At 42.0% G+C, this 27,432-nt stretch overlaps 1 protein-coding gene and 1 long non-coding RNA gene across 3 annotated transcripts in view; one reads left to right on the top strand and one right to left on the bottom strand.

Moving 5' to 3' along the window:
• On the bottom strand, positions 1–26,483 carry LOC136712637 (tricarboxylate transport protein B, mitochondrial). Its single transcript, XM_066689318.1, has 9 exons — positions 26,091–26,483; positions 12,784–12,891; positions 11,188–11,287; positions 4,138–4,276; positions 2,944–3,028; positions 2,480–2,584; positions 1,889–2,004; positions 1,347–1,420; positions 1–559 (listed from the first exon to the last, which is right to left on the bottom strand). The coding sequence occupies exons 1-9, from the start codon at positions 26,200–26,202 to the stop codon at positions 445–447; spliced, it is 954 nt and encodes a 317-aa protein (XP_066545415.1). The 5' UTR covers positions 26,203–26,483; the 3' UTR covers positions 1–444.
• The window catches only part of LOC136712638 (uncharacterized), a 13,019-nt gene continuing 11,314 nt past the window's right edge, over positions 25,728–27,432 (top strand). For both annotated transcript variants that reach the window (XR_010804866.1, XR_010804867.1), the window contains exon 1: positions 25,728–26,112. This is a non-coding gene — a long non-coding RNA (uncharacterized LOC136712638). The remainder of the gene's footprint in view (positions 26,113–27,432) is intronic.

Genomic DNA, 27,432 nt, shown 5'->3' on the forward strand with positions numbered 1-27,432 from the left:
TGGTATTTGTGGTATTTAAGACAACCAATGAATTACAATGAATTACAATCTTCGTTTGATATTTTTGGTATTAAAAAAAAAAAAAAAAAACATAATTGGCATGGCACAGGCAGAGATCTTAACTGGTGCTACAACCATCGCAGCACTAAAGCTTCTATAATGGAAAGCCTCACTTGGACCATCAACTGGATCACAGACGCACAGGATCACAGCCCAGCTTCACTTTTATCCGACACGAGACTTGTTCTTTTCTGGTGAATTAAAATTTAGTGGGGTTACGTTAATATTATATTATAAAATAAACTATATATTTACTAATAAAACATACACAGTTAAGCAGTGGATACAGGCATGGCCTGTGGTGCACCCAGCTTTGCCATTCACAAAATGATGCCCCGTCGCTCCGCAGTGATAGTCACCGAGCATCCGCCCCTCCCTCTCTCCTCACTCCGTCTTCCACACCTTGTTCAGGACCTTCACCACCTCTTCATAAATGACGAACACGATGGCCACATCCAGACACACTCGGCCTAGACGTGGTACTGTTCCCTTGTAGAATCTGTCCATAGGAAAACAAACAATCAATTTGATAATGATAAAAAGATAAACCATTGTTTTCAGTCGTGAGGATTTGTGATGTCTGCTGTGGAGCCAAGCCAAAGCTCTCTGGGGTCACAAGCACTCAAGCCTGCCCATGTAATATGGAGGTTGATTTGATTAAAATGAGTCAAGGCTGCACTTTGCTCTGATTTGTGTGTGGGAAGCGGGGGGACTGGCTGGTGTTTTTTGACTGTTCCTTTACACCAGGGGTTCCCAATGTCTGGTGATGGAGGGACAATTTCCGGAGCTTACATGGGATGGGGGGGATGCAGTAGAAAATAAACCACCCGATAAAAACTAAATATGTCCCAAATCATACCTTTTTATTTCCTATACATTTCTGTTAACGAACATTTATAAACTTTAAATATTATGACTTTCTCCCAAATTACATGTCCAATTTGTTACAGAATTTTTTCAGAAAGTGTAAAAATAAAGTAAAGGTTCAGAAAAGGAGTGATTGATGGTTGGTTATGGGGAACCGCACCAAACACCCTCAAGGGCCACATTTGGCCCCAGGGCCGCACTTTGGGAACCCCTGCTTTACACCCTCTGGAAGGCATATTTCCTGTGACTTCAACTAGTCCTCTGTCACAGCCTGTCACTGGGCAGCAGACCCTGATCTCTGCCCCACACCCAGCAACCCGTCACCTTCAGGAATTCATTAAAAAACGACAGAGGGCAGTCTGATGTCACCGTAATACAAATACTAATGAAATACTCCAAGACTGAAAGGCTATACGTACGCCAGGAGTCCCTCATTTCTTATGATCTGCAAGGCGCAGTCCACAGTGCTTTTGTATTTGTGAGCTTCCAGTCCCTGGAGATTGAAAGAGAACATTTATTAATTTATTTAAAATGCAGAGCGGGGTACATTACTTCCAGGGTGCTGTTTTGAAGGCAAAGGGTGGTCACACCAAATATGGATTTGACATAGATTTTTCTTCTGTTCACTCACTTTGCATTTAGTTAATTGATAAATATAATCTATGAACATGTCTATTTTTGAAAGCATTCTTACGTTTTTTTTACATTTTTTCACACCTGCCTAAAACTTTTGCACAGTACTGTAATTTTTTTTTAATGCAAACATACAATTCCACAGCTTTAAGAACTATTGGAAAGATTCACTCAGAAATTAATAAAGATGGGTTTAAAAAAAAAATTGTCACAGAACAAAGGCCAGGTGTGAAAGAGGCCACTCTTAAACAGTGTCCACAATAGAGATGCTCATCAAACAGGAGTCTCGAGCAGTATGCAGAATCAGCACATGGGTGGGGAGCTGTACCTGCATTCTTGTCTTGATCACGTCCAGTGGTGTGTTTCCAAAGACACTGGCGGCTCCAGCTATGGCACCAAACATACCCGTGACAATGGGATTGATGTCCTTTTGTGGGTTATCACCTGCCAATAGGTTGGGGTGGAAACACATGACAGTCAGGCACTGTATTGGTCTGACCAGGAGAAACACAGATACGGGGGTTGCTCTCAGGATTACACGTGGGTTTGGCATGTTATTGTATTTTGACACATTTGGACGAATGCAGCCTCTGTACTGCAGGGGATGTCAATCAGCACTGAGCCACCACAGGCATCACACCACCAGAGGGCAGTATTTTCAGACTACAGTGCTCTACAGTCGGGTAAATTTGCAGAGCTGGGAAAGGTTTTCTTTCCAGCTACTGTTATTCGCATTTCATAAAGGCTGGGCTGGAAGCTAAATAATGATTTATGGATTACCCCTTTAACCAAGAGAAGAGCTTTTCAATAGAACAACCCTAAAGCAAGGTCTGGTGGCATGCAGTTAACATGTCCAAGCATGACCTTGGCAAAAAGGCACTTCTGTTCACCTGTGCCATACAGACGGCTGCATCCTTACCTTTATACCAGTTCCTGAGGGATGTCATGACATAGAATCGGATTGCTTGATTGGACCCCTGCTTCAATACTGTGGCAGTTAAACCCTGATATGTCCCTTTAAGCCCTGCAATGCATCAAAAGAAAGAAAATTCAGGCTTCGGAAATACAATCAGGCAAAACATACTTTTACCTATTAAAAAGCCCTTGCAGCTTCTCCAAGAATCTTTACATTTTAAACTGATAAATGTGAAAAACAAAATCAACAGCAACCAGGACTAGGTGAAGTTTAAACAGAACTCCATTTTCAATGCTTGTCCTTTTCCAGAAGTACCCATGCATTGCCTAGATTAGAGGAGCTCCAATCAAGAGATTCCTGATATGCTGAATTGTATTTCTCATGACGACAGAAAAGGCACTCTGCTGCACACACTGCTAACATCCAGCAGAGGGCAGTATCTGCACAGTCATGAGCCAGCTCCATACCTTGCTGTCGGATAATTTCCCTCACCCCGTGGAAGAAGCCTTTGTACTTCGGATTGGATGAACACTGGTCATGAATGAACTTCACCTGTGGCAGAGAAGGGAGACATTAGAACCGCTCTGTTCCGCACAGAATCCCTCCAGGGAAAAATCTATTCTATTTTGAATCCACGGCATGTTCCTCCTTCCCCACAATTCAGTAAATTCAGAGCTCTGGCATATATTATTTTATCTCCTCATCTATGTTACTCTATTCATGTGGAATTCTTTCAACAGTGTTCATTTAAAGCATTCAAGGCCAGGCAAGTTTTCTTTTTTCAGAGGAACTGTAGGTTTGGGGTTGCACCAAGCTACAAATAGTTACCCCCCTTGCTCAAAGCCCAACCATAACTTCATCTCTGAAATGTGCCTGGATGTTAAGAGAGGTCCATAAGTTAAGAAAGATATAATTTCCATTGGTTGTGAATGTTCCCGTAATCACAGGCCTTGGCTAAGCATTAACTGACTATTTGATTGCAGCTGCTGAAACTTTTCCTTTGTACAGGACTGTGCAAACGTTTTAGGCAGGTTTGAAAAAATGCTTTAAAGTAAGAATGCTTTCAAAAATAGACATGTTAATAGATTATATTGATCAATTAACTAAATGCAAAGTGAGTGAACAGAAGAAAAATCAGGGAGGCATCTGATTGACCCCAAATGTATTCTGCAGCATGACAACGACCCCAAACATACAGGGAAAGTCATTAAAAACTATCTTCAGCGTAAAGAAGAACAAGGAGTCCTGGAAGTGATGGTGTGGCCCCCACAGAGCACTGATCTCAACATCGAGTCTGTCTGGGATTACATGAAGAGAGAGAAGCAACTGCGCTGCCTAAATCCACAGAAGAACTGTGGTTAGTTCTCCAAGATGTTTGGGCCAACCTACCTGCCGAGTTCCTTCAAAAACTGTGTGCAAGTGTAACTAGAAGAATTGATGCTGTTTTGAAGGCAAAGGGAGGTCACACCAAATATTGATTTGATGTAGATTTTTCTTCTGTTCACTCACTTTGCATTTTGTTAATTGATAAATATAAATCTATTAACGTCTATTTTTGAAAGCATTCTTACTTTAAAGCATTTTTTCACACCAGCCAAATTTTTTTGCACAGTACTGTAAGTGTCACAAAGAGAGGCTGTGTGTGTCTGAGGGGGCTGTACCTTTATGGTCTCCATTGGGCAGACCACCAGCACAGCCTCGGCCACCCCTGCCCCAAGGCCGCAGATCAGGCCCCTCGTGCTGTCCAGCTTGCCCGCCTCGTCCCGCATGTGGTTACTGAGAAACTCGAACATCCCAAACCTGAGACACAAAGCACATCCCAGTCAGACACGGAGCACGATGCATCAGACATCACTGTAGGCACACGAAACAGCACATAGTCAGCAGACAGCAGTGCACACACACAGATCACGGTATTGTCGGACATGGCCAAACACACGAAGAGCACAGCCATTACCCCTGCCATCTGACATACAACTTGTCTACTCACTGTAATTAATTAATTTAGGGTAAGCACTGTTGTTATTGCATACCTAATCAGATATATGACATGACTTATCAAGCACAACAGAATTGGACTCCCAATGTGGTAAGCAAGAGTAACTGCCAAATATCAAAATTTGTAGAAAAAATAGAAACTTCATCTTACATTACTTCAGAATACACTTTTGTATGGCAGCATGCACTCCTGCATTGATTATCTTCTCTCCTGAGCAGTGCAGTGCCGTAAGTTATAAGATGAATGACACAAGTGGCTTGAGTCTTTCCCTGTCATTATTATTTGCATGCTGTTTGAAAATAGTGCACAGTACAGCCTATGCCAGGAAAATCGGTGAGTAGGGAGTCTATTTTTAGAATAAATTGAATTGCGAGGATGAGCAGAGCATTTACAACACTTCAAGGAAAGACACAGTGTCTTCCCATCAGGCACTTTGTTCCAATTGCTTTATTTTTTATCCTTTTGTCGTTCCTGATGACTCTTTCCTTGAACTGCTGTGGAGCCATTTCCATATTTCCTGGGTGACAGGAGTACGAACTGTAAAGGAACGGAGCTCCTAAAACCTGAAAGGAGGGCTCATTACCATGCGGCCTGCCATGCACGCTCAGCCTTATTCTGCGGGTGTTAGCGTTTTTCTCTCGCTCACTTGTCTGAGCAGCTGACAGATTCTAAACAAACGCGTTCACTCTAATGACTCCCCTCGGGGAGGGGGGGGGGATGCTAACCAGAGAGAAATACTGACACTTTGACAGACAAGCAAGAGATCAACACAAGGCATTTCAAATTTGCTTTTCTGCTCAACAGAAGTAGAACTCAGATTGTCCCCTGATTTTGTTTGACGTGTACGATTATGCATGGCAGCTTCCAGGCTGTGCACACAGTTCTACTGGTTTCAAGGTGCCGATCAGTAATGAAATCATAACATCTTTAATGCAGGTCACAAATGTTTGCCTTCTCCTGCCACCAACCATAAAAAAATGTTACTGAAAAACAAAAGCTTCACTGGTTAAAAAAACAAAACACAAAAAAAACAATATGTATGTACTACAACAGAATATGTACTTTCTGTTACACTGAATAGATATTGGCTAAGTGCCAACGTGCATGATGAGCAATGGCTAAATCAATTGACTCACTTGGTTGAAGTTTAATGACCAAATTGCATTAGCTGAGCTCATATGAGGTCACCTTTGCAAAGAAGCTGCCATCAAAAGAAAAAAAAAATGTTTTAACTGTGTTTTGGAACTCACTGGTTACATAATGCTCCATCTTACAGCCAGGCTCCACCCACAGAGATGCAGTATAAGAGTAGCGTGGGGCTCTGTGGAGCAGTGGTCTGGGCTCGGAGTCTATATACACAGAGGGACCTTGGACTTACTGGAGGGTTTATTTAGCTTGCCACCCAGAGTTAGTGTTGTACTGTACAATTTACTTAGTGCTACATAAGTGGACAGATAATTCAACTGAGTCACTCAGCTTGATGAAAGAACTGAGACCTAACCCCAAAAGTACCAAGTGGTCCTGTGGTAATTCTATGTCAAGAAATAACTTGAGGAGAACTTTGGAAAGGTTTCTGCCCAGGAAAAGCATGGCACCAACGACAATGGGGGAGCCAAGTGTTGGCATGGAAACACACTGATAGGGTTAACGGGCTTTGGCTTCAGGGGCAATTAACATGAGGCCTAAACGAGGGGAGCTCATAAGAATAACCCTGTAACAAAACACACTAAAATACAATGGAAGCCAAAGCACTGTAAGGAGCTGTGAAAGCACAACTAATTTCCTCTCTTCTCCCGTAGGGCTTAACAGACGATTATCTCCTAGACTGAACATGCCTGGGTAAGCAGTACTGTTACACCATGAGACATCTACATAGGCAGGAACTCCACCTCAATTGTCCATGGCACGGCAACAGGTCCTGGAGCTGGGTGGCTAATACAGTGAGGGAAAAAAGTATTTGATCCCCTGCTGATTTTGTACGTTTGCCCACTGACAAAGAAATGATCAGTCTATAATTTTAATGGTAGGTGCATTTTAACAGTGAGAGACAGAATAACAACAAAAAAATCCAGAAAAACGCATTTCAAAAAAGTTATAAATTGATTTGCATGTTAATGAGGGAAATAAGTATTTGATCCCCTATCAATCAGCAACATTTCTGGCTCCCAGGTGTCTTTTATACAGGTAACGACCTGAGATTAGGAGCACTCTCTTAAAGGGAGTGCTCCTAATCTCAGCTTGTTACTTGTATAAAAGACACCTGTCCACAGAAGCAATCAATCAGATTCCAAACTCTCCACCATGGCCAAGACCAAAGAGCTGTCCAAGGATGTCCGAGGCAAGATTGTAGACCTACACAAGGCTGGAATGGGCTACAAGACCATCGCCAAGCAGCTTGGTGAGAAGGTGACAACAGTTGGTGCGATTATTCTCAAATGGAAGAAACACAAAATAACTGTCAGTCTCCCTCGGTCTGGGGCTCCATGCAAGATCTCACCTCGTGGAGTTTCAATGATCATGAGAACGGTGAGGAATCAGCCCAGAACTACACGGGAGGATCTTGTTAATGATCTCAAGGCAGCTGGGACCATAGTCACCAAGAAAACAATTGGTAACACACTACGCCGTGAAGGACTGAAATCCTGCAGCGCCCGCAAGGTCCCCCTGCTCAAGAAAGCACATGTACAGGCCCGTCTGAAGTTTGCCAATGAACATCTGAATGATTCAGAGGAGAACTGGGTGCAAGTGTTGTGGTCAGATGAGACCAAAATCGAGCTCTTTGGCATCAACTCAACTCGCCGTGTTTGGAGGAGGAGAAATGCTGCCTATGACCCCAAGACACCATCCCCACCGTCAAACATGGAGGTGGAAACATTATGCTTTGGGGGTGTTTTTCTGCTAAGGGGGTGCAGTTGTCCTGTCCCATCAAAGGGACGATGGACGGGGCCATGTACCATCAAATCTTGGGTGAGAACCTCCTTCCCTCAGCCAGGGCATTGAAAATGGGTCGTGGATGGGTATTCCAGCATGACAATGACCCAAAACACACAGCCAAGGCAACAAAGGAGTGGCTCAAAAAGAAGCACATTAAGGTTCTGGAGTGGCCTAGCCAGTCTCCAGACCTTAATCCAATAGAAAATCTGTGGAGGGAGCTGAAGGTTCGAGTTGCCAAACGTCAGAGACAACAGAGAGCTGAAGTGGTGTTGTCAAATTAACTTCCGGTTCCTAATACAAAAATCCCATTAATTTTTCCCCATAGAGATTCAGAAAAATCACTCAAATAAGGTCTACGTTCAACACAGGCTTAGGCTATCTTATATATTTTGTTGTGGAAGTTACCCTCTTTCAATACATTCGGCCATTATAGGTCTTGAAGCACAAACTTACCGACAGCAGGGAAAAGCTAACAAAATGCGAACTATTAGAAGAACGGGACTACAGCACAGATGCATGCCTGTGACATCTCCTCCTCTAACTAACACATCCTCGCTGTCCCATGCACGATCACCTAGCTACCTAAGTGGCAACTTTTTACATTCTAGCACAATCAGGTAGTGTTTATTTTAGTAGTTAGCTAGCCAGTTAGCCCTGAATGGAGTCATAAAGTGCTAAAGTTGCTTAAAATATGTATTAAAATGTATCCCCTGCCCTCTCAGCTTCTCAGTACCTCACAATGTGTGAAGGACAAAACAGCCTCCTGTTCTGGGTTATGAATAGGAAAACTGTCATCACTCTTTAGTGTGGCAGTGAGGGCATTAGCTGTACCAGCAACAAGTGCACCTATTGAGCGGGTTTTCAGCCATGTTGGACTAATTCTACAACCACATCGTGCACAGATGAGTGACAGGGTTCTGTCCAACTTGATATTTTGCAAGTGCAATCCTCTGTAGTACAAGTACAATAATTCATGAAGACATCTAGCAACATGGTTAATGTTCTTGTACTTACACCGATCAGCTATAACATTATGACCACCTCCCTAATATTGTGTAGGTCCCCCTTTTGCCGCCAAAACAGCCCTGACCCGTCATGGCATGGACTCCACTAGACCTCTGAAGGTGTGCTGTGGTATCTGGCACCAAGACGTTAGCATCAGATCCTTTAAGTCCTGTAAGTTGCGAGGTGGGGCCTCCATGGATCGGACTTGTTTGTCCAGCACATCCCACAGATGCTCGATTGGATTGAGATCTGGGGAATTTGGAGGCCAAGTCAACACCTTGAACTCGTGATTCATCAGACCAGGCCACCTCCTTCCATTGCTCCGTGGTCCAGTTCTGATGCTCACGTGCCCATTGTAGGCGCTTTCGGCAGTGGACAGGGGTCAGCATGGGCACCCTGACTGGTCTGCAGCTACGCAGCCCCATACGCAAAAAACTGCGATGCACTGTGTGTTCTGACACCTTTCTATCAGAACCAGCATTACTTTTTTCAGCAATTTGAGCTACAGTAGCTCGTCTGTTGGATCGGACCACACGGGCCAGCCTTCGCTCCCCACGTGCATCAATGAGCCTTGGCCGCCCATGACCCTGTCGCCAGTTCCCTGCTTTTCCTTCCTTGGACCACTTTTGATAGGTACTGACCACTGCAGACCGGGAACACCCCACAAGAGCTGCAGTTTTGGAGATGCTCTGACCCAGTCGTCTAGCCATCACAATTTGGCCCTTGTCAAACTCGCTCAGATCCTTACGCTGCCCATTTTTCCTGCTTCTAACACACCAAATTTGAGGACAAAATTTTCACTTGCTGCCTAATATATCCCACCCACTGACAGGTGCCATGATAACGAGATTATCAGTGTTATTCACTTCACCCGTCAGTGGTCATAATGTCATGGCTGATATGTTCAAAGTAAGGCTCAGTAGTCGGAGTGTGCATTTTCTGCTTTGGACCAAAAAGAAAATCCATATTCATATTTTTTCCTTGGATTTTGTCCCGTAATTCACCCTGATAATCTGCTGTGTTAGGTATTGTATTACTTAAAGTATAAAGATCATAAGTGGTAATTCAATTATAAAAGAGACTTAAAGACTCAAAGCTCAAAATCGAAGACTTGAGACTTGACTTGTAGCTCAATGACTTGGGACTTACTTAGACTTACAAAATAATGACTTGTTGACACCTCTACTGTACAGCTTTTTATTAACGTACTTCTACAATATCTTATCAATCATTTGGAGCAGCCTACCCTAGCCATGACTAAAAAATTGCAAGGTAGGCCCACACAAATGAGAAAAGCTGCTGTGGGACAGGTTTACATCTGGATATAAGGAAAGTCCAAATCAATCATTGGGGCTCTAAGCATTGTAAATAATAGATGGGGCAGAAGTCACAGAACTCCAGTATAGTCAGTTCTTAGGATACCACCACCTTATAGCTGTTCAGTGGCCTGTCCATCACTTAGCCATCTTTACTAGTAAACACAAAGTAGCGGTTTTCTGCCAACTGAAACATTAACGTGAAACACTGAAAAATTCATGCAGAGTCATTGCTTCCCTTCCCACCCTAAACCCAATCGAAAAGGCTTTTCAGTCGTGGATGAATGCTTCCTTTTCCTCATCAACTAACAATCCCACTCTCCCCTCTCCACACCTCTCCATTTCTAATGCAGCTTAATAAAACTTAATTTGTGTCCACGCTCCTCCATCCAGCTACCGTCTTGTACTGAGCTCAGTGGACCCACGATCTGCCCCAGCCCGCTCTGCCTGACAGGATACCACGATCCCCAGTGACAGCCTGACTGGCAGGCCTGCTCCACTTCCCTGAGCACACTGGGAACAGAATAATAAACACAGACTAGACAGCAGCACTCGGCTCCTGAATGTACATCAATGCACATCCACCGGAATACATAAGGGGTTTGGCAATTTGGAATAGACATTTTAAGAAGAGCAAGGGTCTCAAAGCAGGAGTTGTTTTGGTGAATCGAAACCTGAAACATTTCAGTCGCTAATGCAATTATATACAATATATTAAAGGGCTTATTGCTTGTGAACAACTGCACAAATACTGCAGTGATATATAATTCTTCCCAACAACATTTCTGTTCACGATATACTATACTTATTTGGCTTTCTTTGGAGGGACGGGGGAATAATGATCTAGAAACTATTTAATTTCGAATAAGAGGCCAGATTAAATGTTAACACACATTAAAACAAGTCTGTGAGATGGCACCGATAAAGCTTGGTCCTGGATTCCAGCAGTTTTGTCAAAGTGATTAAGCTGGCTACTAAAGAGTGGCCACAATGACCACATTCAAACTAAGCTGATGAGCGCTGCATCTCGATCAATGTCCCTCACTGCATTAGAGCGATTACGCCCCCATTCCTAGTTCCTAGAAATGTAAACGCTGTGTTAACCGCTGCCACTTCTGTTTTTTTTAATCAGCGCTGATGCGGGTGTCACAGTGGATTTCTAAGCAGTACCCGTGCACTGATGCCCAGTGGAGTCACTTCCCCTTTTCAAGGCCACTTTCCCTTGCAGTTATGGATGTGCAGTAAAGCCAAGGAAGCACTGAAGTCACTCTGTGGCAAGCACAAAAAATACGGCACAGGAGTTCACCGTGAGTCCAGGAACATTGATGAGTGTTGAGTGTCTCGGGTACCCCACCACCGCAACCCTAAACACCTCTGTTGTCTTCCTCTAGGACCCCCGATGATGGAGACGATTGTTTTTTATCCAACCAACACCAGTTTGACTGCGAGGTGCGTACCTGACCGCCGCTTTGGGAATGGAGCCGTACAGCAGGGAACTGAGCCCGCGATAGAGCCCCCTCACGCCATGGCCGTCAACCGTCTGCTTCACGCAGTCCACTGAGGGGCAGAGCACAGTACAGGGCAGTCAGGAACACCAGCAGGGCAGCAAAGACAGTGGCAACCAAGAACAGGAAGAGATATGAATGAGGGATTTACCCCAGTCATACAACTTACTGCTTTTTTTCCACTTATCAGATCATCACATCCAAGTAAGATTATTATTTTTTGATGCCACAGTGATACCTGTAGACAGAATCGGTACATTCAGCCCACTCCTCACACACACAGCCAATCACAATGCAGATACTCTGCCAACATCCAATCAGCACCTGAAGAATAATATGACCAAGTCTGCACATGAGAAGAAGAGAAGACCATTGGCATTGACTTTGCAGTATTATTTAAAGAAACAGACTAAAAAAGCTGTGTTTCCTCAGCCAGTGTTAAAGTAATTGTGTCATCTTTGACATGTTTGTTATGGTGCGTTGCTTTTCACAATTTCACATATCTGATAATATTTTAAAATAGACCTAGTAGAGGCATTACTCAGCGGAAGTCTGGTTAAACTGCTCTCCAATTTGCTAAACAAAAAAGTCTGCCCAAGAAAGACTGTCAAAATTCTCATCTCCTGTCCTGAATAGGTTTACTGCAGTTGTTTAAGGTACAAACAGATTTTCCTGAAAGTAGCTTTGAAATTGTGAACGCATCACATAGGCGTGAAGCGGATCATGGTGGCAGATGTTGTTGTGGGAAGTGAGACTGCCAGGTGAAGCCGGAGGTCTCTTGAGTTGTGTGGAGTTACCAAGTGTTACGACAGAGTGAGAGTGAAAGACAGAGCGAGAACGAATGTGTTTGTTAAGGGCAAATTACACAATTAAAATGTATTAACCCACAAGGCTGATGTTGGAGTGCAAACACCTTAACCAGAGCTGCTGTCCAGAGTTCAAGTTCCCCCGATGGACTAATACTGCCGACTCTTACTCAATCAAACATGTTATTGCTGGAAGGCTGAGTTTCAAAGTACACCAGTGGAAAACACTTGCTCTTAGGACACACATAATAGAGATGTGTATCCCATGGGTACCAAGAACTATACAGCTGAACCACAACCATATTGGTTTCTAGTTTCTAGTTCTGTTGCTACTGAGGCTCAGTTTATCTTTTTCCTGCTGGTGTTGCAATTATAAAACTGCCACGGAAGTAGAATTATTGATGGGTAAAGGATTCGGTTTTATATTTATATATTATATCTAATTTTCATTATAGTGCCTCTGTACCCAATGGAAAGAAGGGATATTGTTCAGTCACTAACACTGTTGGAATGGGGACTAACAGAATGAGCTATGAGCTATGTGCATGCTCGAGGACATTTGAGGAGAGTCTCCGGTGTGCGGGGGGGTGTATCAGAGGTAATCCCTGGACACTGACTCAAGTGAAATGAACAATGTAAAGGGGTGTGCAAACTTGGCACTTTCAGCTTAGACTGAGACTGGTCCAGGTTTGACGAAGAATATTCCACAGCTCTCCACACTAAAGGAGACAGAGATACCTACCGATGCCCTTGAAACGTGGTGGGTTGGCCTTCTCGTCCAGTTGTAACTGTGTCTTGACATACTCTGTCGGAAACGTGATGCAGATCTCTATTCCACCAGCAATCCCACCTGAAAATCAGAGAAACTTTTCAGTGAATCAAAATCCTCCGCTAGCATGTGTTTGGTGCTTTTCATTTTGCCAATTCTGCTCAAATATTCTCTCTCTCTCATTGATACAGGGCTGGTAAGCAGATAGAGGAGGGGCACACTTAGTTCAGGTTATGGGGACGATTGCAATACAGTTGCGAAATGTACGTTTGACAACGTAATTCCAGGGGCTCTGTGACTTCCAACATTGTATAGGTTTGTAAAACCATGTCAGTCATCTTGAGTAAAGGCATCTGTCAAAGTTCTATATTCTATTATAATAATAATAATAATAATAATAATAATAATAATAATAATAATAAAGCGGACTGTGGAATTAATAAAGCTCAGGAAAATTATAATATTTTACTTCTAGGAAACAAAAGACTTTTAAAAACTCTGTGAACACACCACTTTAACCGGCAAAGCATTCACACATTAAAAATTGCATTTCTGGACTGGCAGTTGGGGAGATAAATTAATCTCGCAACAAAAACTGCAACAAAATGTAGTTTCTATAACCTAATCTAAGAGCTCACTGAAGCCCCTCTGTTAATCATAACCTAAGGCTAACACAAGTTGTCTCTGAATTGTAGGCAGAAGCCTGGCCTTATCCATTTCAAACTGATAATTAAGCCCTGACATGCCGGCATTGATCTCCTTATCGCAGAAGCCAGTTACAACACCAAACAATGCTTTGCTTCTTTTCACATGTTAAAGTTAATAAAACAAGCAATCCTCGGGTGCATGATAGAAAATACAGCTGAGCTCTGCAGGAAAGTGTTTACAGTGTTGTACCCGAGATCCTGATTACAACAAACTGTCAAATCACAAGGCGTAACGTGGCTATGAATAGAATTCTACTACTGTGTGCAATCCATGGCAGCTTCCTTTACTGCCACAGCTACACAGCCCAGCACCCAGCGGACTGAAAAAAACTGTGATTGGTAGAAACAGTCTGCCTATGAAACTGCCCCCTGGACACAGCCCATTAAAGTTACAGGCTGAGCTCCTGGGAGTAGTGCAGTTCAAAACAACTCCTGATCAACTTCAGGGGTTTGTGGGTAAGGCATTGGGCCTTCAGATAATAGTTATCTTGTGCTTTTATTGGAATAATTTTAATAAAACATAAATTCAAATGGATTTAAAAAATAAAAATCTTGTAAGCAATCGGTTTATCCTCTTGGCAGTGTTTTTAAATCTACGGTCTTTTCAAATCATTTCGAATGAAGTATTGGACTAGAAGGGATGCATACAAAGCTGCTATTACCTGCATCACCCACACTACTGGTATTGTAATGATATTCAATCTGATGAGCTCAAATGTACTAACAAACCCTATTATGAAGCTTTTTGAGAATGTCTTTTAACATATTGGGAAAAAACAACACCCGAGAACAGGGAAACAGATTCCAATGCCTTTGAGGAATAAAAAAAAGAGAAATGCAACAACAACAACAACAACAACAAAAAAAGACAGATGAAACGCATTGACCTCATGCTTCAAGCACTGGGGAGCTAAACTGCACAACTCAACACATTTCAAAATACTCTAATCACTTTTCTGGAGCTGTCCCTACTGTAACAACAGCAGAAATGCAGAGCACGTCAAGAAGTACAACAGGAACCCAAGTGTCAGAAGACACCCCTCCCCCACAGCAACTTGAACTGAGTGACTTGACAGGACCAGGCGGTTTGGTGCCCCTGAGGCCTTCAAAACAGTGTGGTAAAGTGAAATCTCCAACAGCAGTGGGTGATGATGGTCTGCAGACATTAATTATAAGGAGAAGCTTGTGGTCTCAGATAGTTTGCTACATTGTGGAGGACTCAGCTGCTGTTTACACAGAGGGTCTGATATTTTGGAGCCTCAGAATAATGTACTAGTTTATATAGGTTTGGTTGTTGTTTCTTGCATTATAATGGTAATCAAAGTGTCACATTTAAATGTCTCAATGACAGGAAATGTTTGAACTACATTCAAAAAATGACATTACAACGTACAGATGCATTTACATTATCAGAAACAAAAGTCTTAATAAATACAACTGTATAGACAGCCAGGCACATATTGACTTCTTTGTATAGTTTCCTTCACCACATTGTAGGATTTACAAGAACAAACTCCATTCATGATACCCAAGCAAGATCACCGTTACATTTGTGTTAAGTATTCCCATTGTTTGGCTTTGGCTGGCATAACTCAAACATATAATTTGGGCATCTTAATTACTTTAAATAGCAGTATGCTGAGTTAAGCCATTTGTTTAAAATACCACTAAGCCAGCCTTGCATTCAAAAGCAATTGGTTTCTTTCTTTCCCTCAACACCCCCACAATGGAACTGTTCAAATCCCCACCCTTTGATAAAAGAAAGCCCAATCACAATTTCTGTGGAGTAACACACACACACACACACATACACACACCCTCTGCCCTATGCCACACACCTCCTCACCACCCCAGCTCTGTGAGGGCCCCATGTGTCACTGCTGCTAATCCTAGAAATTATTTAACAGAGGAATGTGTGGCAGTGAGCACTTGTAAACAAACAGCCTGCTTTACTGACAAAGCTTCATTTAACATAAGGAAAAAGTCACAGTTGTAGCTAGATAGATGATAGGAGAAATTAACAGAGACAAGGGATGTAAAGAGGCTGAAGCAGTGCATTGTTCTCCTGAACAACTAACTGCAGCTGCTATGAAATACCAAAACAGTATGTGTACATATGTACATGCACACACTTCAGATAACAGGTCTCCCTTAATCAGAGGGTTTGTGTAACTCAGCATGGTGCATGAATAATTGTTTGCAGGGAGGCGACAGACAATCCTTCAAACCCACTTCTGCGCTCGCTCCTGTTCCATTAGCGTCTATGGAAGATTAATGCTCGCCTGTTCTGTTTGACTCGTGTCAGCCCATTGCTCTGCAGCTGCTGCTTGTTGGGGAGACTTCAGACAGTGGGGAGCACCACACTCTCCTCAAAATCGACCCACTCAATCGGGACCTAAAGTGATTAGCTGCATCTAAGCAGTGGAAGCCTTGATTGCAATTTCCCTGCCTACCTTAGCTCAGAGAGAACTTCACAGAGTGGGTGTTGCATTGATAGGACAGACCAAGGTAAGCTGGTATCTCTTGTATGGTTTCTGGAGACAGACAAGCTCAGGGAATGGGTATATTCTTCTGCCCAAACCAGAAAGTGTATAGAGGTCAATCCTGCCCTGCTTCATGTCACCAGATATGGCTACACTCCTTATATTGCAAGGTCAAGGTCAGGTTCAACTGGCAATGCTGGGTTCATGACAGATTAGTTTTGAATAAGTGCCTCTGAAAATGTAATGCTAAGCACTGCTACAAGAACAAGAAATGAATTAATATATTAATAATGTTATAGCAACAATGGAGTCAAATACTTTTTCATAATGCAGAAAGAAATACAAAAATGTTGAAATACTAACTTTAAATTTTGTTTCACAGCTGTACCACAGAACTATTTAGTATTAGTAGTAAGCGATACAAAAATACAATAGCTTCCATTATAAAATGCAAGCTTCGTCTTACTTTTGAAGGGAAAGATAACTATCATATGAAGAGTTCTATAGTCAGGGAAGTATACGAGTGACCTTTAACCTAAATATATATCTACTCTGCAACTGGCTGAAAGAGAGCAGTCAACTTGGGACTATTTATATATTAAGTAACACCAGCTCCTGTGAATGAACCGTTTTCAGAAGTAGGATTGTCCTGTACTGAGCTGCCTCCTGTTAAACACAGGATAAGAACAGGATTATTATCATCATCTGCATCATTAATCCTAGCACAGAAATTCAGTGACACATTTTCCTGAAGCTTTATTGTAAGACATTATGCATAGTCGTTATTATTGATGTCCTGGTGATTGACGGTTCATGTGTTGACCCAGGAGCCGGTGTTTAATCACAAACCCTGAAAGAGCAGGCTGTTCTTCCACAGTTTAATCTCACAACCTGTCTTCCAATTGTGTCCCTGGACACCCATCCTGTACTTTCCACCACAGCTTTCAAATCATTAGCTTAAGTGTGCTGTTAAATACACCCCTCTCTCCAAAGACAGTCCACTCCCACTGCTATAGCACAGGGGACAAAGGTCGATGGTGTAGGATACTGGAGTTTGTACTGCGGCAAGACAGGAGGGGTTGAAGTCTTGTTTGTGCATTTTTTAGTCAGTTGCAAAATATGTAACTGATAAATGAAGCGCTTGTTAGTGCAATACTGTTTTCCAGGATGGGAGGTAAAAAAAAATGCTAGTTTCGACTCAAACTTGATTGACTGCAATCCCACTGTCAAATCACTAGCATACTGCTCAATCTGCTGGACTTTCAACACAGGAAGGAAGCAAAGAAAAGTCTATAGTCCGTCTCAGGAGAGAGAGGTAGCTGGCAAGACTCGAGAGGCAGTGCCACGAAACCAAGAACCGTGCTTTCAGCCGTGCCATAACAAATGTCATTTGAACAGTCACAAAACATGGAAAGAATGTATTACAGGTATACATATGGCTGCTTTCTGGGACCCGAGGCCTGCTGTGCTAGGATGAGAGCTCAGCACTAGTGTGGCATGCATCGCTCTCAATTAGCCGCAAGTCTCGGGGGCCAGAACATTCCCCCAACAATTACCAAAGAGATACCCTCATCCCTTCTTTGTTTCAGCATAGCCTTCCACAGCTTGACCTCACTGGACACTATTTATCTGGCACAGCAACACACAGGAAAACAGATCAGTGGAAGAGACATACAGAGGAGCTGCTTGGGCTGCCTGCTGGGAGAAGAGATGCACTGGAGGAACCTTGGAAAATACATCTTTGACCCACCTTGTGTCTAGATTCCTGCTTTAAGCTAGCCATTCTATATTTTTTCTTTCCTTTCTCTAGTCCTGTTCCTTTTCTTTTCTATATTTTGCTTTTTTTCCCCCCTTCTCTGTTCTTCACTTCTTTCCTGAGAAAATAGTAACTTGCTGCAAAGCAGAACATCAGCCTGTGTTGGGCAAACAAGGGCACGATTAATGAGAGTCCATGTTACCCACAACTGCACATCATGCCATTACAGGTATAAATAAAATGAAAATATATTACACAAATCTCTTCTGTGGCATGGCAGCTCTTTCTGAATGCCTTAGGAAGAGTGAGCATCTGAATATCAAGGGCACGGACGCCTCTCCTCTCTTAATCACAGCTGGCCTGCGCCCAAGATCTATCCACCTTCATCTAATCAAGCTCTGCAGGCAAATCTGGTTACACTCCTACATCAACGCTGACCTCTTTCCATTCATTCATCCTTAGTGCAGCAATGCTGTTCAGGAGCCAGATCTCATTGGAGTGCAGCAGATAAGCATGGTCAGCCCGGTACCATTTGGGTTGGGGTTACTTTCAAGGAAGAACAATGTGCAATGGCAAGCAAAGCCATTAGCTTATTAAAGAGCATTCTATCTCCGTGTTGAAGGTCAGGTTTAAGTTCAGAGTCATGCACGAGAACACATGGAAATTCTGACAGCATCTGCAGAAGATGGTGTTCTGTACTGCACCATGTTCCGCACTTGATAATATCTATGTGAGATGAGCTTCAAGGATCAGTCCTACAGGGGAATTTCAGTACTAACCCAGCTGTGCTATGATACAGACAATCAATCCACTGTAGTCCACTAAAGTTCATGCATCAAATCAGGGATTGTCCGGAATGGGCACAGTTTAGTAGGTTTTCCAGCCCTCTATAATGTCATGTCTCTCTCAGAACTGTGAGGAGCAGTAGAATTTCTGGAATTGGTAATAGCAGACTAGATAAAACAGCTCCATTATTAGTTGAACTAGATAGTTACATGTGCAGCGAAAACCCAACAGACACTGTGGAACCTAAACAAGCAGACTGGGGACAGTAACATTTTAAAACCTCAAACTAAACTAATAAACATTTGATTCTTTCTTTAATGTTAAATCAGAATTCCAAATGGTGGCTATGATTTTTTATTTCCACATTAGTACCCAAAGCAATACATATCAAACATAATATTCATAAACTCTTCAATATTTCAATTTTCATTCATACCAGAAAAATAATAATTAACCTTAGACTCTGGCACTTGCTGTGATGCCTCATGGATTAATAATTACTCATATTTGCTGGAGGCTTTTCATATATAGCAATACAAAAAATTACATGTAGAGGCAAAAGGTATTAATTAATTCCTGCCAAATATAACAGTTAATGATTTGAGAAATAAGCGGTCTTTTAGAAAATGTGATAGGTTTGTAGTTTTGTTCCACTTGGAGCAGTTACCTGAAGTGACGCTCAAGTCATTGCGGTGTTGCCAGGAGATGCTCACTTTGTGTGTGAACTGTCCTAGGGCCGGCTGTGTTTACCCTGCATTTGGGACAGTCCTATATCGTTGCATGGCCACCTCTTGAGCAGGCCATTTTTAGACTGAATCTGGTCTGACTGCAACATCTACACTGCCCTGGGTCAGTGCAGAGCTGCCCAAAAAGCGGCCAGTATGAGGTTTTGCTCTGGTCTTGAGCTCCCGTTTGTCACTGACTGCGCCAGAAATACACCAAGACCCCCCCCACTCCCTTCCCGACAGTTCCTTCAGATTTAATACCTAGAGATCAGCACTTGAAATGGTATGGAGGTGGCAGGCAGCCAGAACTTGTTAATACGCTTGGGAAGACCAATGGATTATTAAGATACGGCTCTTAATATTCACTGGATTCTTAGAAATCTAGAGGAGTCAGATACACAGTTAATTTTAAAGAACGCTATAATTTTATTTACAAGATTTGCTAAAACTAACTCCACAGAAACTGATTCAGTTGCCCCACCTGTGAACTCCAAATCACATGCTGAATTCCTGTGGGAAAACCTACATTTCCCTTTTCCCTGTAAGGCACTTCTACTTCAAAGAATCACCAATCTGAGCATTTCTAGCATTGTTTCAATAATTTACACACTGGAAAAGATCTGCATGAAGGTAATCTGCATTCCTGTACACTGAGTGTTTTTAGTGTGCTTTGAAAAAACTGTTCCCAGTATAAAACAAACAAAAACAAAACGACTGCTTCACTATATACCTGAATACCCTTATACCTTTGAACTAAAGTGAACCTTTAAACCCGTGATTCAAAAGATATTGTAAATTCACCGTTGCTATATGGCTGGGGAATAAAATAAAATCAAGAGGATGAAGCATTAGCTGTTGCATGGCCTTAGGTAACAACATCCTCTTAGATTGCTTTGTGAAATAATGCCTCTAATGGAGCTGGTATTTCAAAGAACAAGTGACAGCCCCTGTGCTGAAGGTTCCTCAATAAAGGCTGAAAGTGGGAGCATAGTTCCTTGACTAATTTGACGGGCTTTCAGATCAGCTACACAGCTTGTGACAGCAGTGAAGCCACGGCCGCTGAGTGCTCCTCACTTTAATCTCCTGCCTTTAAGCCAGAGGATATAATTGTTCATCGGCGATCTTGTCATAGTCACCACATGAATAAAGCACACACAAAACATGACAGAAAAAGAAAATATTTAAATAAATAAAGCCATTAAAACATTCTGCCCACTGGCAAAAAATGATCTTTGCTATGGTTCAATATTACCTGTGTGTGACTAGTTCACAGCTACTCTGGGGGAAAGGACAATATATATCGCACTATATAAGTCTCCAAACTATAGCACTTGCCTTTTTCCACTGTTTGCAGTTTTGTTTTTTTGTTTGTTGTTTAAGTTCTCTTCTACTTTAAAGATTCAAAATATCCAATACAATGTTTGCTTAGGTCTTTGGGCAAATTCTCTTGACCTCTTCTCATGAAAGTTTAAAAAAGACCACATTTTTGTGTCAACACTATAATGGGTGTCACTGCCTTAAACTCTAGATGCACCATTGCGCAAAAGCTTTAGTTACCTAGGTTGCCTTTTGGTGCACAATCTAGGGGAATTTGGGGAAATATAGTTTTTCATACGATCTGATGTAAATACACACTTTGAAGTCTGAGCCCAGAGGAACATTATTAGTCGGTCTTGTGGTACTAGGCTGTGGCCATGGGAATGTGGAACCCAGTCGACTTGTCCAAGAGAGAGGATGTGGTCGTGTTGATTTGGCAATTAATGGGATGTTCGGTGTGGACGAGTAATTTCAATTAAAAGAATCAATGCAGTCTTCTGACGCTCTGATTAAATCAATGCCCCTTTCTTATTGTTGCATACGAGGCCTCTGGCATTTTGCCTGGTTTCTGTGAAGGAACTGAAGACTGAGGAAAATGTAAGCAGAGTACAAATAAATGGTTTTGAAAACATACTGTACCTCAAAAGAAAAAGCTACTTGCTATGCTGGGCCATAAAACAGAGCATTCAAACATAGCTCGCCTGTCCCCTGATACGAGCCAAAATACGTTTGTTAAAATTCATTACATTACATTGCTGGGGCTTCCCAGGGACACAAAAGCAGACTGCTACTGCATAAAAGTGATTTAGCACTGGCCATATACCATTGAAGAGACAGTTGTCTTCCTCCCATTTAAAGTTTAAGAAAATAATCTACCTTACTTTTTTTAAACAAGCAAATCATTGACTCACATTGTAGCTCATACATACATTATAGTCAAAAGTCTAGAAGCAGCTGTTTGCAGTGTAACAAGTTCTTCCTGATCTGCCACTATGACTCTTTAGACTTTGACCTAGTCTGTTTGGCATTAGGTCTTTCATTGCATCATCAATATCCAGGCTTGGAGAAGCGATGCGGCAAAAAGTTGACGTGAAAAATAAAAAGTATTACATTTGTTACTCATCATAAAACCACTCCTACATATTAAGCTGCTGTAACCAAATCACTCTCTAACTCCATATACATTAAACAACTGCCAGCAAGTTGCATTTTGGAGGGAATGAACAAAAATAAGGAGGAAATACTGCTGTATACTCTTTCACTTTCAGCTGAACTTGCTATAAGATTGCACCCAGGATAACAAGTATGTACACAGCTATTAGCTACGCTTACACAGCATGTGTGCACACGCAACTTTAGGCGCAGCCTTATTTCTGCTGTGTCACTGTGGAGCCACTGTCAGCTTACAGGCCTGTGCAGCTTGTCTTGGACTTCAGTCATCCACATTCTGATATAGTTTCGCACAATAATATCCATAAATCCTACTGCTCGGCTCAGATTACTTTCTCCTAGGAGAAGCACAGCTGGCCTCTTGAGGTACAATAATTCCTGCTATTCTTAATATTCCTACTGCTCAGTCAGTTGACTTTTTGCTGTTAAAAATGGGCCATGTTGAAGGTCAGGCTTAAAGAATCCTGGACTGGGACATTAGCATACAGCCTGTAGTGCATCCGTATGTATTTTCAAGCTGCTATACTAGATCAATTTTTATTCTCAGGAAGCTGAACAAATGGAAGTGAAAAAAACCACAAAAAACAAACAAACAAAAAAGCCTTGGCAGCTTGAGATGCACAACTATAAAATGAGTAAAACATAATGAAACGAAGATAGAAAAACAAAAGGCCACACACTCACTCACACACACACACACAGAGACAGCAGAGGTTCTGAAGGTGGAGTAAACAATTCTGAAAATGGCATCCATCTAGCTTGTTAATACGGTCTCGCTCTTAAAGAGCCCAACTTCACGAGCTAAGACTCCTTAGCCCAGGCTGGCAAACGGCTGTCATACAAAGGTCAGGTCTATACATCTAATCAACACAGCCCCCCATCCCTTCATTACATAGCACTGGAATAACAGCAGTAAGTACAGGAGAAAAGCGAGAGCAGCCACACAGACATTAAGCTGTGTGCATTTTGGGGAAAGAGGCGAAATGCATTGTTCTCCAGCCCTGGAACACAGCACTCTCCCAGCCTTGACCTTCAATGTGCGATCCTCCATGACTCTTTCCACAGGTAGAAAAGATACATTTAACCTGAAGTGCACTGCTATTCTCCAGTTTCCCGGAGGGTGTGACCTGCGCGCTGCACTCCATTTATTTCTCTTCAGTGTTGCTTCCTGTATCATGTGCATTCCCACACAGTGCAACCTCATCTTTAACATATTACACAATATATCCACTAAGCCCATAGTAATTCAGTTCTCAATTAAAAGAGGATGGTTACTTTTGGATGGTTTTACTCTCTTAGCTTTGTTTTCATCTTCAAGTAAGTTTCTGTAAAATAATCAATATTCTCACTTCATGACAGGTCAGGGTCTGCACAGGCTTATGTCTAAGTGCATGTGTGGGTGTGTAATAGAAGACTTATCTTTTCAACCCCATGTGGCAACTACAAGGGGTCCCAGTTAATCCAGTTTGTCTCTGATATGGGGGAACCTCGATTATACCGAGAATCAGGCAAGGCACAGGAGTGAGGCGACATAATGTTAACGGTAAACATGCAAAGGAATGCAAATGAAAACAAAGACTGTTATCTGACTACCTTTAACAATAAAAAATATCAAATTTACGATTGATATCTTGTTCAGCAGAGTGAGTAAACATGTCTGGCCTCTCTTACAATTAAATTCCATTCCCTTTCTCGGCCACAACACTCTGCACAAACACGATTTATATGCACTGTTTTCTATACATAAGTAAATAATGTCTTATTTTTATAACAAGGTGGGAAGCAGGCAGGAAAAGACAAGGATAATGATACACCTGCCCACCATAAAAATAAATACATACATACTTGTGGCATTTTTATAGTAGTTATGTGGTACATAAACAAAGCAAAGGCAGGAATATAACACGGTTCATAATTGCCACCACACAACCACTACCCGTGTGTGTGCCAGCTGCCTGCGATGCAAGAGACAGCAGCCATTGTAAAAGGGAACAAAGAAAGTTGGGGTGTGGGCATTAGAAAGAAAGTTGCATTCTGGGTCGACTTGAACACGTCTGTTTGAGCCTTCACATCCAAGTCAATAAACAAGACAAAATCAGTACTCTTCTTGTTAGGAAGAAGAATAATCCCGGTCTGTCAGTTCTCACTGACAGACTACTCCACTCCACTCCGCATGAAAAGATCATTCTTACCATCAAACCTGATGGAGGAGACCTGTAGTTGAAGGACCTGGGGAGTGTGTTCTGAATGGAGGACTATACTCAGCCTTCCACAATTAAATGTCTCCACTACCCTTCCCTATGAGGTGGTCTTCCAACATCAGTGACACTGCCCATATCCCTGTTGTTAATATGAATTAATATGAACATTCCAGAAAGCTAATTTAGTGGACTTTATGCTTTATACTCAATGGTGTGGGAAAAAAAAAAAAAAAAGGTTTTCATGTTTGCTTGTTTTTCTATATGCAGCTCAGGATATATTATACAAGTGACAGGGTTATCCTCACAGCCTGAGCCTACACAGGAAAACACAGAAGCTCAAATTGGGAACAATAATGTGTTTAGAAGGAAATAGCTGTTGCTTCTTTTCAGGCCGAGTCCAGCCTTCACCTGGGAGGAAGACAGGGCGGTCAAACCTCTGCCAGGAAATGAATGAAATAAAACGTCTAGAGCAAGATCATACCAGATCCTGAAAATAGACACTTTCCAACAATATATATTTTTCTCCCCCTCATAAGTTGGTGCAAAATATAGTATTGATCCCAATATATCAAACCACACACACCTAAGGCTTCACTATATAGCTACTCAAAACTCCAGCAAATGGTATTGCAACCCTTCACTTCAATTGCTTTAGTGGTTGCATCTTACACTGTATTTGGATTTACTGATTAACATATCGTACTGTTAAACCCCCCTACACAACACAGGCCTACCTCTTGAAAGGTTTACTTATTTTTACAGAATCCATGCAAATGTAAAATTCAGTTCTGTTGTTGGAAACCAGTCATCCTGGATAAATGCACTCAATGTATGCTGTAATTAACTGGGGCCAAAAGAGATGATTTATTTGTCAGTTTGACCCCACGGTGTCCTCAGGCATCTTGAAAGCTCAAAGCTGGAGCTTCTTAAAGAAAGTCATTTCTTACCTTTCCGACCATAGATGGAAGAAAGAAACGAGAATACTACAACTCGACTGGTTATAATGAGAGAATTAAGCTGTAACTATGTTTGCGCGGTGCCTATAATGCAATATAGTACACAATCCTTGACGTTCTCCCCCAGATTATACGTTCTGAATCATGCAGGCAGAAATCCACCCCAGGGAGGCAGTTTCTCACCACCTCCTCTGCACTTGCAGAAGATATGATTGGAACATGACTGCAGTTTTATGTTGTCATTTTTTTGAAGAGCTACTCCTCAAGTCCAAATGCATACTTACTTCTGTCCAGTGGAGAACTGACAAGTTAGATTTATGATGTCCAATAATGGAATTATTAACAACGCCAGATATGACTAATATATTCTGCATGATGTACACAGAGCAAATCCCTGAGGAGGAAACTTAAATTAATTAATACGCTGTTGTAAAATGGCAACTAGAAATGAATGGTTTAAATGATAATGACTATGAAGAAAATCTCCAAAGGCCTTTAATGATGACATGATTTTTTTCTTGCCAGACCTGAATGCGTGTTAAATGTTCTGACACAAATCAATAGGTCTTCAGATCTTAACTGTATTCTCAGTAATGCAATTAGATTTCTAATGCAAGGATCCCAATCCACTTCAATCACTAGAAGAGCCTTGGATATAAGGCGACGTGTTTGTCAATAAGTTACTTCTGCCAGCAGCCCCTTGGGTATCTCTCTCTTTTCTTCTTGGAACTACACCCTAAGATTAGTCACTTTAAAATCAATATATCAATAAACATATTAGTGTGCAGAATACCAACAAAAACAAAAGCAGACACAAATGAAAGAAAGTTGAACTGATGTCAGCTCCACTCACACTAACTACACTACTGCATTGCAAGGGCAGAACACTGGACAAAAAAGAAAAACATGCCAAGATACCTAACTGGGGTCCTTCAGCTGTCTAAACCACGACAGCCAGCGCAGCGGACCCACGTATGCTGCAGCTACTCTGCCCGGAATAGGTGGATGTGTGAGCGGCTCTAACTGCGCTGTCGTGTTACAGAATCACATGAACAGCACATGCCATTCGCACCAGGCATGCAAAGCCACGCAGACAGGCTGTGTGGCAAAGCGACACTCCTGCAGAGAGACGGAAAGAAAGGAGAAAAACAGGATTCAAAGAAGAAGTGAAACACTTACCTGCTAAAATCGCCTTGCCCGGGTGAGTTAATTTCGCTTTGCCAGCCGGTGCAGCAGCAGCCAGACAGTGCGGTCTGTGGAAAGGGCTAACAAATACGGGGTTTCCAGACATAGTTGGAAAAACAACTAGCGAACTAACTGCACAATATCGCTGTCAAAGCGCGGTTCGTGTGCGCCGCGTCCCTTACTTTCCGGTTAGTGTGGTGCGAGTAGACAACACAGGCGCCACGGAGGCAGACTGTTGTCAAAACAGAGCAGAAAGTGTAACTCAAAGGCTGTCGTGCACCGGGTGGCAGACACGTCGATCCCCTCCGCGCCGGGCTGTTTTCGTGCCCTGGCAGTGCGCTGCTCGCCGGGATCCTGCGGGGCGGCGGGGCGTTGGGGCGGCGGGGGGCAGTGCTGCTCCGGCCCCTCTGGGCGCGGGCGGGGCGGGCCTGCGCTCCACGCAGCGTCACGTCCTTGACGAACACGAGCCCGTCGTTTTAAGGTAGAACGGCGCTGACGTCAGCCAGCGCTGCTACAGCTCCCTATGTTTATAAAGAAATATAACTGTATATTTATGTTAAATTACATTTGTATCACTTTTTCATAAATACACTAGCATTAATAAATATATTAAATTCGGTTTATACACAACATATACATTAAAGTGTATTCAATTTTAAATAAACAACTATAGACACGTCATGATAAAATCCAGTACTTGTTCATAGTAACCCTTTACTAAAATATACTACATTATATATATAAACAAAAACAAAAGTAGCACACATTGATAATCTAGATTAGTGTTACTGAGGTCATTTGATGCTTTCCACCTTATGTTTTTAAACTTCTCAAGTTTATAATTTAAGAATTATACATTTCCAAGGTGTATATTATACTTGTCTATTTGTATTTACACGATATAGACTCATCCCCCCCTCCCCATCCGAAGCATTATTTTCCCGTGGAAATTAATTGACAAAGCTATTGCAACTAAATAAAAATAAAAACGGGAACAATTCCAGAAAGCGCCAGTTTTGCATTTTTGGAAATATATTATTAGAACACCTATTTCAATATATAGTTCAGTCAAAAATGTATTAAGTATATATATATATATATATATATATATATATATATATATATATATATATAATGTCGCATTATTATCTTTGCTATCTCCATACCAAATGTTACAGTGCGGTTTCTAAATATGATGAAGGCATTGTGTCAGTTAAAATTGACGTTTTCCAAGGTGTTATTGATAATTTAGGGTTCATTGCAGAAAACTGACTAGGCTATAGTATTAGTAATAATAAAATAGTTTAAGTAATTAGTAAATTGAGAACATGCTAGA

This window comes from Amia ocellicauda, chromosome 17 (genome assembly GCF_036373705.1).
Source record: "Amia ocellicauda isolate fAmiCal2 chromosome 17, fAmiCal2.hap1, whole genome shotgun sequence".
In the NCBI taxonomy this organism is placed as follows: domain Eukaryota; kingdom Metazoa; phylum Chordata; class Actinopteri; order Amiiformes; family Amiidae; genus Amia; species Amia ocellicauda.

Bases quoted from the DNA above. Each gene is read 5' to 3' on its own strand.
- LOC136712637 (XM_066689318.1), bottom strand. From the start codon at position 26,202: ATGTCTGGAAACCCCGTATTTGTTAGCCCTTTCCACAGACCGCACTGT. The intron at 12,892-26,090 runs GTAAGTGTTTCA...TCTGATTTTCAG, and splicing joins GGGCAAGGCGATTTTAGCAG to GTGGGATTGCTGGTGGAATA. The intron at 1,421-1,888 runs GTACAGCTCCCC...TTCAATCTCCAG, and splicing joins TGATCAAGACAAGAATGCAG to GGACTGGAAGCTCACAAATA.